Source organism: Schistocerca nitens, chromosome 5 (genome assembly GCF_023898315.1).
Source record: "Schistocerca nitens isolate TAMUIC-IGC-003100 chromosome 5, iqSchNite1.1, whole genome shotgun sequence".
NCBI classification, from domain to species: Eukaryota; Metazoa; Arthropoda; class Insecta; order Orthoptera; family Acrididae; genus Schistocerca; species Schistocerca nitens.
In genome coordinates this window covers 632,265,701-632,279,551 of record NC_064618.1, presented here as the reverse complement: position 1 = coordinate 632,279,551, position 13,851 = coordinate 632,265,701, and the positions used below count along the sequence as shown (strand labels likewise).

The 13,851-nt window shown below is 43.7% G+C and overlaps 1 protein-coding gene across 1 annotated transcript in view; it reads left to right on the top strand.

Moving 5' to 3' along the window:
• The window catches only part of LOC126259890 (synaptic vesicle membrane protein VAT-1 homolog), a 33,921-nt gene extending 25,476 nt beyond the window's left edge, over nucleotides 1-8,445 (top strand). Inside the window, exons 2-3 of the mRNA XM_049956966.1 lie at nucleotides 8,024-8,262; nucleotides 8,338-8,445. Of these exons, the coding sequence (XP_049812923.1) occupies nucleotides 8,024-8,262; nucleotides 8,338-8,409 (311 nt within the window). The 3' untranslated portion in view covers nucleotides 8,410-8,445. The remainder of the gene's footprint in view (nucleotides 1-8,023; nucleotides 8,263-8,337) is intronic.
• Nucleotides 8,446-13,851: the final 5,406 nt, after the last annotated feature.

Below are 13,851 nucleotides of genomic sequence, written 5' to 3'. Positions count from 1 at the left end.
GACAAGATTCTGATTCGTGCAGTGACCAAAGTCTGTCTGGGATCCTCAGCACTGAATTTACCCCCAGTTGCTCTCAGCTTTTATCTGATCATTCCTAGCAACTGAATTATTCGTCGTAATTTCTGTAACTTCCCAACGCGATCTGACAGTTTTATGTGCAATTACAAAAATATCTGACTGCTCTTTCAGTGTCTCCAAAGCTAATACTAGTGTCCTCCGGGAGCGTCGAAAGCTATCTGCCTACTCTCCAATGACCAAGGCGGCACGTTACCTGCGCTTTTTCGCTGTCTTCGCCGACCAATCCTCTATCACACTTTTCTACGCGACGATGCAGGCCGGAAAGAAAACCATCAGATGCTTCTAGAAGCCTCTCCCGAGGGTTATGACGAACCACTGAAACGTCTCTCCTAAACATTTGGCTGGAGGATCTATTTCTCTATCGCGGTAGGACCTACGAGTCACTTAGGCCACGCAGGAATGTGCGGTTGGGCGCTTGTACAGTCCATTTTTAACGAGTTAATCCCGCTATTGTGGCACAAAAACTAACGGGAACTCGCTGTCCTCCCTCACCAAGGCAGAGCAGAAGTCCGTCCTAACACTCAGCTAAACCTACATTCTCATCCACTACAGAGAGCCAGCACAGAATTGTAATTTTCTGATCAGAAAGGGCACTTAATAGTTAAAATAAAACGCAGGTTTACAAGGAAACTGTCTGTGGACACCGGTATTACTCCACGCAGTTCCAGACTCGCCATAGGGGCCATTATTCAGAGACTGGTATCTTTAAATTTCTACTTGTTAGAGCGACGTTTAAAGCGATTTTTGTATCAAGCAGAAATCTACAGATACTAGTCTTTGAATGTGGCTCTTATTTTGACCGGAACCGAGGTTGCAATTTTCTTACACGTCGGTCAGATTGTCTGAAGATGGCGTAATAAATCGCCGAAACTGATAACCCAATGAAATAACTGTTTGGAAATTAGACGGCTGAAAGGTGTTTTATTTGACATTCTCCAATTAAAAGAATCTGTTGGTCGTAATAAAGGCCATTGTTGTTTAATGTCCAATAAAACTGGACTCCACGTCCTGCTAAAAGTGAAACCCTTATCTTTATTAATAATACAGGGTGTTATGAAAAGAATGACCCTAATTCAAAACTCCATATTTATTGTAACTCTTCAGGTTTTCCCGGCGATCTAATGACATCTTGGGTTGTCGGGTGTTCTGCCGGATATCAGCGCCGTACTTGTACGATATTTCGGTCACGTAGCTCGTAACCTTCATCAGGTGCGACCTGAGACTGCTCCTCGAGTGGACCTGGTCCAGTATTTATGCCTATGGCCTTCCCCCTCCACCAACGGCTGCAGGCGCTTCCTCTGTGGTCCGCGCCCATTCCCTGCGACCTGCTGGAGCGTTGCTGCTCCGTTTTCCGTCCGCGGCGGTTCTAGGCGTTCCCTCTGCGGTCCGCGCCCACCAACCCCGCTCCTGGGGGTTTCATCTACGGTCTGGGGTACCAAGCGTTCCCCCTGCGGTCCGCGCCCGCTCACCACGACCTGTTGGAGCGTTGCCGCTCCGTTTTTCGTCCACTGCGGCTCTGGATGTTCCCTCTGCGGTCCGCGCCCACCAGTCCCACTTCTGGGTGTTCCATCTTCGGTCTGGTGCTCCTGGCAGTCCGTCAGGGGCTCGTTTTCCATCTCCATGTCTCTGGTTCTTCTGTTTGTGCAGTGTTGCAGCTGGCCCCGTTGCTCCTTTAACAATTCCAGAGCCGGATCCCAGGCTCTGCTTAGCTGGTACCCTGTGTCACGGTTCATAAGATCGTCAGCCATTTTAATCTTATGAACCGTGACACAGGGTACCAGCTAAGCAGAGCCTGGGATCCGGCTCTGGAATTGTTAAAGGAGCAACGGGGCCAGCTGCAACACTGCACAAACAGAAGAACCAGAGACATGGAGATAGAAAACGAGCCCCTGACGGACTGCCAGGAGCACCAGACCGAAGATGGAACACCCAAAAGTGGGACTGGTGGGCGCGGACCACAGAGGAAGCGCCTGCAGCCGTTGGTGGAGGGGGAAGGCCATAGGCATAAATACTGGACCAGGTCCACTCGAGGAGCAGTCTCAGGTCGCACCTGATGAAGGTTACGAGCTACGTGACCGAAATATCGTGCAAGTACGGCGCTGATATCCGGCAGAACACCCGACAACCCAAGATGTCCATATGTATTGATAAAAACACTACGAACATGACATGAATCGCAAAATACTTACAAAATCTTGAAGTTTTAGCTGTGCTATTACAAATGCTCTATGTGTCCACCACCAGCAGCACGAACAACATCTAGCCGACAGCTAAATTCGTCATAAACTTTACAGAATTTATCTTGTTTCACAGGAGTTATGGCCGCTGTTATTCCATTCTTTACGTCTTTTATGTCATAGCGTAAAGGGGGAATGAACACACTATCCTTAAAAGAAAAAATCGCATGCGATCATGTCTGGCGATGCTGGAGGACAAGAATACAGGGCAGTGTCTCGGGGTCCCGCGCGCCCTATCCAGCATAGGTCTATCTTCAGATGCTACAGAACTGACTTTTTCCGCAATTTCAAGACCCCGATGACTTTGTTTCCCAAATAGGACGGAGCTCCACCACATTGGCACAACAACGTATGTCAGTTTGTTCAATCACACTCTGCCTTAGCAATGAATAGGGCGCACGGGACCCCGAGATACTGGCCGGCATTCTTGGCCACCATGATGACCAGATATGACACAATGCGGTTTTTTCCTTGTGGGGATATGTGAAGGGAAGTGTGTTAATCTCACATTCCGTTTTCACATGTTCCTTTATGCAGGAAAACCCAGGAAAATTGCTCCAATTTAATCCTCGTTCCACTGCAAAGATGAGTGAAATTGATATTAGTGTCAGTAGAGTTGACAAACAGCTGAAATCATTAAAATTGAACAAAGCACCAGAGCCCAGCGGAAACCCCGTCAGATTCTATATCCAATTTACAGCAGAGTTAGCTACTCTATACCTAGAACAATGAAGCACATGTCATACCCGTATACAGCAAGGGTAGAAGTGATTCACAGCACTTCCGTCCACTATGCTTGACATCACGTTGTTTTGGAATCTTAGAACATAGTCTGAGCTCAAAAATAATGAGTTATCTCGAACAGAATAACCCTCAACTCGCACAGATTTCCAAGACACCGGTCGTATAAAACCTAATTCGTATTTTTCTCATGAGACATACTAAAAGCCATGTATCAAGGCAGTCAGGTAGATGCAGTATTTCTCTATTTCCGAAAAACATTTGACTCAGTACCACACCTAAGGTATTATCAAAATTACGATTCTATGGGTTATCAGGCTAAATCTGTGACTTGATTGAGGATTTATTGGTAAGAAGGATGCAGAATGTTATCTTGGATGGAAAGTCATCGACAGATGTAGAGGTAACTTGGGGTGTACCCCAGAGATGTGTCTTGGGTTCCACGCTATTCATGTTATATATTAATAACCTTGCGGGTAATAAATATTAATAGCAACATCAGACTTTTCGCAGATGACGGAGTTATCCATAATGCAGTAAAGTCTGAAAGAAACTGCACAAACATTCACTCAGATGTTAATAAGATTTCAAAATGGTGCGCAGATTGTCACCTTGCTTTAAATGTGCAGAAATGTAAAATTGTGCACATCCTTTGACTATAAAGACAGTGAATCACAGCTGGAATGGCTAAACAGATACAAGTATCTAGGTGTAACACTTTGTAGGGAGTCAAATGGAAAGATTACAAAGGCATAGTCGTGGGTAAAGCACGTAGCAAATTTCAGTTCATTGGCATAATACTAGCGAAATGCAATCAGTCTACAAAGGGATAGCTTATATAGCTTACAAATCAAACATGCGACCCATATTGCCCATGCGTGTGTGGGACCAGTATCAAACAGGACTGACGGAAGCTACTGAATGTATAAAGAGAAGGGCAACAGTTTCGTGTAATCTGTGGTAGAGAGTCACATAGATGCAGAAATAAATGAACTGACATACTCCTGAAGGTAGATGAAACTATCCCGAAAAAGTCTACTTACGAAGTTTCTGTAACCGGCTTTGATTGATGACTCTAGTAATATACTGCAACCCGTATATATCGATCCCATAGAGATCGTGAAGATAAGATCAGAATAATTACAGCACGCACGGAGACAATTAAGCAATCATTCTTTCCCCGCTCCATACAAGTATCGGACTGGAAAAAACCCTGTTAATTCGTACAACGGGACGTACCCTCTACCATGGACTTTCCAGAGTATGGATTTGTAGGTAGAAATACGTTTACCTTTTAGGTATCAAAATAATATAGCTTCCAAAAATATTTACCTGAAAGTATGAATCGTTTGACAAACTATACTTCCTGTCAAATGTACACTACTGGCCATTAAAATTGCTACAGCAAGAAGAAATGCAGATGATAAACAGGTATTCATTGGACAAATATATTATACTAAAATTGACATGCGATTACATTTTCACGCAATTTGGGTGCATGGATCCTGAGAAATCGGTACCCAGAACAACCACCTCTGGCCGTAATAACGGCCTTGATACGCCTGGGCATTGAGTCAAACAGAGCTTGGACGGCGTGTACAGGTACAGCAGCCTATGCAGCTTCAACACGATACCACAGTTCATCAAGAGTAGTGAGTGGCGGATTGTGACGAGCCAGTTGCTCGGCCACCACTGACCACACGTTTTCAATTGGTGAGAGATCTGGAGAATGTGCTGGCCAGGGCAGCAGTCGAACATTTTCTGTATCCAGAAAGGCCCGCACAGGACCTGCAACATGCGGTCGTGCATTATCATGCTGAAATGTAGGTTTCCGCAGGGATCGAATGAAGGGTAGAGCCACGGGTCGTAACACTGTGAAATGTAACGTCCACTGTTCAAAGTGCCGTCAATGAGAACAAGTGGTGACCGAGTCGTGTAACCAATGGCACCCCATACCATCACGCCGGGTGATACGCCAGTATGGCGATGACGAATACGCGCTTCCAATGTGCATTCACCGCGATGTCGCCAAACACGGATGCGACCAGCGTGATGTTGTAAACAGAACCTGGATTCATCCGAAAAAATGACGTTTTGCAATTCGTACTCCCAAGTTCGTCGTTGAGTACACCATCGCAGGCGCTCCTGTCTGTGATGAAGCGTCAAGGATAACCGCAGCCATGGTCTCCGAGCTGATAGTCCATGCTGCTGCAAACGTCGTCGAACTGTTCGTGCAGATGGTTGTTGTCTTGCAAACGTCCCCATCTGTTGACTCATGGATCGAGACGTGGCTGCACGATCCGTTACAGCCATGCGGATAAGATGCCTGTCATCTCGACTGCTAGTGGTACGAAGCCGCTGGGTTCCAGTACGGCGTTCCATATTACCCTCCTGAATCCACCGATTTCATATTCTGCTAACAGTCATTGGATCTCGACCAACGCGAGCAGAATGTCGCGATACGATAAACCGCAATCGCGATAGGCTAGAGTCCGACCTTTATCAAAGTCGGAAACGTGATGGTACGCATTTCTCCTCCTTACAACGTTTCACCAGGCAACGCCTGTCAACTGCTGTTTGTATATGAGAAATCGGTTGGAAACTTTCCTCATGTCAGCACATTGTAGGCGTCGCCACCAGCGCCAACCTTGTGTGAATGCTCTGGAAAGCTAATCATTTGCATATCACAGCATCTTCTTCCTGCCGGTTAAATTTCGCGTCTTTAGCACGTCATCTTCGTGGTGCAGCAATTTTAATGGCCAGTAGTGTAATTCTCGGGTGCGACACGTTTCCAAATACACCACATCACTTATATCTAATAGGACGATTTCACAAAATTCGCCCTTTTGGACAAATATCTGGAGACTTCCATGGTAAAGACAGACAAGACACGTGCACCTACTTCACAGACTGTTCTTAAATTCAGCAGGAAAACTACATTCTGCTATTATTATTATTTTTTAGTAGTAGTTGTATTTTGTTAATAGGTCTGACAGACACTATATTAATGTCAACATAACGAAGTCAGTAGAGCTTTGAGTGTCAACAAATTCCCCTTATTTCCAAGGAACTAAAAGAACAATTTACACTGGAGTGCAAATCTTGAAGACAAAACTAACTTGTTTGATGTGCCATTGCCAAGTAACTTAGCTCGGTGAAACTTGGATCATACCGAGAACTGTTAGAGTATAGTACAGTACCGTACAGAAGATAACTGAAAGAAATACTCAGTGACATAAACAGAAATGATACTGTGTAGGGTGTTCCATTCGTCCACCAGCACGGTTGAAAAATGCTGGGTGGTCGCTGATGCGTGTGGATGTGCTGCGGTACGTCACCCCAACTCATCCCACACGTGTTCGATAAGATTTAGGTCGGGGGTACGTGCGGGCAGTCCATTCGTCGAACATCATCTTGTTCCAGAAGCCTGTTCACCTGTGCTGTTCGACGTTGTCGCGCATTTTCATAAAGTTAGGGCCGAATGCACCCTGAAAAGACGTACAGGGAGAAGGACTACAGTGACACAATATAATTGACCAATCACTGTACCGTGTTGAAAGATTAGGCGTTCGGTACGTCCGTGCGACACTATGCATCTTCAACCCGTCCAAACCATAACCACTGGACAACCAAAACGATCATGTTAGACAAAGTTCCTGGTTGCATCACGTATTCCCGCCCCTCGCCATATGAGGATGCGTCCAGAATCACTATTCTGACTGAATCTGCTCTCATCCGACAAGAGTGCATGATCCCACTTTCCTCTGGTTCCTATGCTATCGGCACCATCGCAAAAGGTGTCAACGAGGTATCAATGGAACACAACGTACTAGTCATTAGCCAAAGAGACCACCCACATACAGTCGCTGTTAAATCTGGCTGTTCTGTTAGATGTGGCTGCAATTGCAGCTGCTTTTTAATGTGGATCTCTTCTTGCCAGTTGCACAATGTAGCGGTCATCTGTGTTGTAGCTGACTGTGGTCGGCCGCCTCCTCACCTTCGGCTAAGGAGTGCCTGTGGTTCGGACCGCAACTCATGAACGTGAAACATTGCTGTGAACAATACCAAACTCCTGGGCTGCACTCGTCACACTGCGTCCTTCTTCCATTTTCCCGATGATTCTTCCCCGTGTGAAATGTCGTCCCTGGGCCGTGTTGTAATGAACACCACCACAATACGTCCTAACTACTCGCTGATTAACATACACAGTCTTCTCCCGTTCCTTCATTTTCCTCGTGTTGTGGAACCAATCTCATTTGGCGAAACTATCACGCTGACCTCACGCCATGTGACGTCCTGATTTCTGTGCACAACTGGGATGCCTCTGGAAACATGGTCCTGCACTTTGATTCATTTCCACTGAATATTTAATATGTAATGTTACTTTATCCAGCTCGTCCTTAAGTTTACCAGAGCAGTGTATTTGTATTTTCGGAAATCAAATTACAATAGAAAAAAAAATGGCTCTGAGCACTATGGGACCTAAAATCTGAGGTCATCAGTCCCCATGAACTTAGAACTACTTAAACCTAACTAACCTAACTAAGGACATCACACACATACATTCCCGAGGCAGCATTCGAACCAGCGACCGTAGCAGCAGCGCGGTTCCGGACTGAAGCGCCTAGAACCGTTCGGTCACAGAGGCCGGCAGTTACAACAGCTCTAGCTTCTCTATGCTTACTGTTAAATGCCACTGAACTACAATTAACGTACCTGTGATAAAAGATTTTTGTGATGTTGCAGTACAACGGAACTGAACTCTTCTGTCCTGCACACGTTTGAACTTGAAAACGCACACCACACATACAATTGGAAAGAGGAAGAAAGTTTTCTCCTCGCAGATCTTAATTAATCGGACTTGACTAAACTGAACTACTCGGAAAACATGTCGCTTATTAGTGGTCGGTGCTATTAACTTGTAACATTGGCTGCGAATGAAATATTGAATTTGATTGGTTTTTCAGGTTCAAACAGCTCAGCTGCATATCCAAAAGCGTGTTGGTTGGGAAAACCGACTTGGAACAGCGGAAATATAGCCTCTTCGGAGATAATCAGGAAGAATGTGATTGTAACGGGTGTGAATGCTGGGGACTTCCTGGAAAACAGTCCTCAGGGTGCACGATGTGTAATGGAACAGATATTTCGATTGCACGCCAGCCGGAAAATAAAGCCCATAGTTGACTGCTTTTTATCTCTCAGCAAGGTGAGTTTTATCGCGTGAATGTTGAAGGAAAAATTTTAAAAGTGTTTTATGCAATCATAGGCTTTTCGGTTCCAGGTAACTGACGGTTTGCGGAAGCTGAGCAGCAGGAAAAACTACGGCAAAGTGGTTTTGGTCGTACGACTTTGATCAGCTCCACCAATGAGAAAACGGGACTGAGTTCAGATTCCATAGTTTTCACAAGTATGAAGTTTAAGGGCCAAAGAGTGGGAACGAAGGAGTATGCCAGCGTTACAAGACGAAATTGAAAAAGGCACACGTTAGAGTCGCTGAAACTCATGACATATTTACTCTGAGATAATGCGAGACTGTGGTGTTTTAAAACAGTAATCCTAGTAATTCTTGGGATTTTTTTATTCTTGTAAAGCAGCAGCGTTGTTTCCATATTGCTGACGTCGTAAATAATATATGCCTTGCTTGCATTATAAGAGATTTTACTGTACGCTGTAAAATATACCAGCTTTATTTATTTGCTACTGCTGCATTCTTCTGGTTCGTGTAGTGACTGAAAATGAGTCATTACACATATGAGCACACAATTTGGTAAGCAGCTATGTTTACGGGCTGTGTTCCTGTGCTGTGAAACCTAGCTGACAAAGATACTCATCCAGAAATTCGTCAGTAACAAACGGGTTTGAATAAAAATTGCGGCTATAAAGGAGAAAACCATGAATTTCTATTTCTTGTGTCTAAAACGTCTCTGAAAATAGGGTAATGGTTTATCATTATTAATGACGCTTCAATGACTTGGAAGTTCTGACCAAAGAACAGAAATATTTGGCAGGAATTATTCTATGAATCACTCAAGCCTGTTGTCCCTCATGAGCAGTACGGGCTTTAGACACCACGCGATGAACAAAGGCGCAGCAAGCACTCAACAGTGAAAAGTGGAAAACATACCTTGTATGACGATTCTGAATGTTTGTTACTTAGAAATAAGCGTGACTTCAACCTTCCTGCGTACTGCAAATGATAACGCTTGACAGTTTCAACCAAATACAGTATTTCTCTCACGAAAGTGGTAGTGTCAGGACACGGATTTATACACAAGAAAGTGGACAAAGCGAACATGACATTGTTTCCCATCAAGTAAAACTCGGCATTCACCTTTTTTTCATCCATCGTTTTGAAAATAATTTAAGGTTGAAATTGGAGTGAGAATAAACGAAAAAGTTCACAGTAGCAAATAGATATGGAGTCATTTCGAAATTAATGTTTCGTACAGCGATCAGAGAAAATGAGTGACTTAGTGCTGGTCACGAGGTTTCATTTGTTAATAAATAATAAAAACGCAAAAAGTTCAACATGAGACTCTTCTCAGAGTGTGGCATAGTATTGCTGACACCGTTGAGAGGTGACTTAGTGCTGGTCACGAGGTTTCATTTGTTAATAAATAATACAAACGCAAAAACTTCAACATGAGACTCTTCTCAGAGTGTGGCATAGTATTGCTGACACCGTTGAGAGAGAAAAAATGTCATCAATGAGAAGCGACAGTGAAACATGACGGTGTGTTAGCTGATATTTGAATGCAAATGTTATTTTTGGTTAACATTTAGCTTTTTAGGTTTGCCATCGTTAAAGTTCATTAATAGAATTTGCGGCTGATGTATTTTAGTTCGTTTCGAGTCTGTGTAAGTAACATGCCGTTTACTAACTTGCCACAAGATTATTTCACTGAGACTTGCAACGAATTATTGCAATTACAATACTAAAGAGCATGATTTTAAAATCAGGGGATAATACACAATCGTGGCTAGTCCTAACGCACTACGTCGTAGACAGACATTGTAACACTAAAAATGGTTCAAATGGCTCTGAGCACTATGGGACTTAACTTCTAAGGTCATCAGTCCCCTAGAACTTAGAACTACTTAAACCTACAAACCTAAGGACATCACACACATCCATGCCCGAGGCAGGATTCGAACCTACGACCGTAGCGGTCGCGCGGTTCCAGACTGTAGCGCCTACAACCGCTCGGCCACTCCGCCCGGCTGTAACACTAAATTCCATGTGAAATCTCTCGCCGAAATTAAATAGTAAATAGTTTTGATTAACTCCAGTGTTCATTTAGTTGCTCTCATACTATTTAACTGGGAACATAATTGTAATGGCTCTTTGTCACACATAGGCCAGCAGCACAAAAAATTATATAAAGTCCATCTAACTGGAAAAAACATAAAATATTGGCAGGGCCAGGTCCGCCTTGTTCTGTGAAAGAAAGTATTAGTATTTGTTGCGCTGATAGAAAGAAAAAGGTTTAAATGCAATTTCGCAGCTAAATGGCGGCGATGTGGTCTATCACGTGCTGCTAGATTGTTTTGCAGTCGGCCTGCTATGAACGCTGAAATAATGCAGATATCTGACGCAGGGCACACACAACTACGGATGAAGTCCTGAAATAATCAGCTTTAAACAACTATCGATTTTATCAGTTAATTCATTATATACACGGTTACAGACCTGATATGGCTGCGTAAGCTGCTATCCCATTTACGAGAACAAGAGAGAAGACGAACAAGAGAAGAGGAGCGCACATTGTCTCCTCTATATACAGAGAAATCATAGCTAATAATTCTCTTTAATACGATTACCATAAAATGTCTACACGACGCAACTCGTCTGTGATTCAGTATATCAATAAGTTTTACAAAATTTATTATTCTTGATAATAGGATCGTCCATAAGTCCACATAATATCATTCAGTCTCATATATATTTCGTCGAAGTACATTTTGTGAGAACGTATAGCGACGCCACGAAGCCCCCCTAGAATGACCATGTACAGGAATTAATTGAGTGTGTGGTGGTTATTCTACTGGCGTTTCTTTGCGTCGATCTCCTCCATCACTGGAGTCTTCTCCGACGAGATTGAAGGTGTGCTGCTGGATCCGTCGAGATGTTGCCTAACGCCCGTCCGGAACCGAAGGTCGAGCTCCAGATCATCCACGGACGACAGCTTGGCTGCAGCAGCTAGTGTGCCGTTCTCTGGAACTGTATCCCTGTACTGCTATTCCGTGCATCTGAGGTGTTCGTGTTCATGAAATCATTCAAACGTGGCATTAGACACAGTTTAATTCAGATGTTACACGCTGCGGAGGAAACGCACGAAAATTACTTATTTATTATTATTCATTCAGGATCAGTACTGCAGAATGTTTGGTGGTGGTAAGTTCCTGTGGGACCAAAATGGTGAGGTCATCGGTCCCTAGGGTTAGACACTATTTAATCTAATTGGAACTTACACTAAGGACTACACACACACCCATGCCCGAGGGAGGACTCCAACTTCCGCGGCTACCCCGCGCGGCTCAGAATATTTGTCTTGGCGTTGCATTTCACACAGATTCTACTTTGTTTACATTGTCATATGCGCTATGTACAGTTCAGTATTTGTAAACACACTATTTTGGTGAAGTTTGACAGTTCACAGCTAGCGCGGGCTCGCTGGTACGCCGCAACAAGTACATTCGCCGTTGCTGGCAATTACAGAAGCATACCGATTGTTGACTGCGAATATTTTCAAGCAGTTCCAAACGCATTGGGCACAAACATTTACGTATGTCACCGATGTCTCCCAGTACTCATTGTACAGAGTTTAAGTGCACCCTATTTACAACTCACAACTTGATTTTACGAATAAACTGGATTATATCGTCGTTCTTGAAATAACGTCCAATATTTACTTTGTCCTCTACCAAGAAGTTTCCTTTTATTTATAAACTCATTACTTCACGGTTTAGTGGCACTAACACATTTTACTAAACGTTCTTGTTAGTACACAAGACACTTATAAATTTTTATGTACACAGTTTTTAGTTTGTGTTCGTCTTGTAGACAATAACAATTTTTTTTGGTATCCACATGAAATACAGGGTTATTACAAATGATTGAAGCGATTTCACAGCTCTACAATACCTTTATTATTTGAGATATTTTCACAATGCTTTGCACACACATACAAAAACTCAAAAAGTTTTTTTAGGCATTCACAAATGTTCGATATGTGCCCCTTTAGTGATTCGGCAGACATCAAGCCGATAATCAAGTTCCTCCCACACTCGGCGCAGCATGTCCCCATCAATGAGTTCGAAAGCAACGTTGATGTGAGCTCGCAGTTCTGGCACGTTTCTTGGTAGAGGAGGTTGAAACACTGAATCTTTCACATAACCCCACAGAAAGAAATCGCATGGGGTTAAGTCGGGAGAGCGTGGAGGCCATGACATGAATTGCTGATCATGATCTCCACCACGACCGACCCATCGGTTTTCCAATCTCCTGTTTAAGAGATGCCGAACATCATGATGGAAGTGCGGTGGAGCACCATCCTGTTGAAAGATGAAGTCGGCGCTGTCGGTCTCCAGTTGTGGCATGAGCCAATTTTCCAGCATGTCCGCGGGCTACGCGTGAAACTTGCACGCACGCGTTCAACCGTTTCTTCGCTCACTGCAGGCCGACCCATTGATTTCCCCTTACAGAGGCATCCAGAAGCTTTAAACTGCGCATACCATCGCCGAATGGAGTTAGCAGTTGGTGGATCTTTGTTGAACATCGTCCTGAAGTGTCGTTGCACTGTTATGACTGACTGATGTGAGTGCATTTCAAGCACGACATACGCTTTCTCGGCTCCTGTCGCCATTTTCTCTCACTGCGCTCTCGAGCGGTCTGGCGGCAGAAACCTGAAGTGCGTATTCAGCCGAACAAAACTTTGAGTTTTTCTACGTATCTGTAGTGTGTCGTGACCATATGTCAATGAATGGAGCTACAGTGAATTTATGAAATCGCTTCAATCATTTGTAATAGCCCTGTACATAGTCCTGTACCTTGCCCTAAGTATTCATACTCTATTCATATATTCCTACACCTGTGTCAAATACCGGACCACAAAATTTGTGGGTCTGGCTACAGACGCCTGACTACAATAATTGGCATAGATTTTATACTCAGGTATATTATTACCGAATTTTAAAATTCCTATGGAAAAAATGGTTCAAATGGCTCTGAGCACTATGGGACTCAACTGCTGAGGTCATTAGTCCCCTAGAACTTAGAACTAGTTAAACCTAACTAACCTAAGGACATCACAAACATCCATGCCCGAGGCAGGATTCGAACCTGCGACCGTAGCGGTCTTGCGGTTCCCGACTGCAGCGCCTTTAACCGCACGGCCAAAATTCCTATGGAGATGTCTCCATTAGGACGACAGTGGATGTTCCTCAGATTACATGAAGCATATACGTTCCTAACTAAAGCGTAATTATTAACCCAAGAACATCCAGATGGTGTTGTATCCTATTCGAATTCATCTCTGATTTATACATAAACATATTACATAATTATATTACACTACAAATACACTAAAACTTCAATTGAAAATACTCAAGTACTTCTTATGGCAGGCTGACTTCTGAGAATTCACCTTTTGTTCATAGCTTTATTTTTAGTCGTCTACAGTGAGTACTCCATCTTTACGGCATAAAGTTGAAGAACTACTACCGCAGGCAGTTGCTTTCAAATATTTCTTTCGGCTGATTGGCCAGTAAGGTTACCTTACAAACTAGTAGCAAG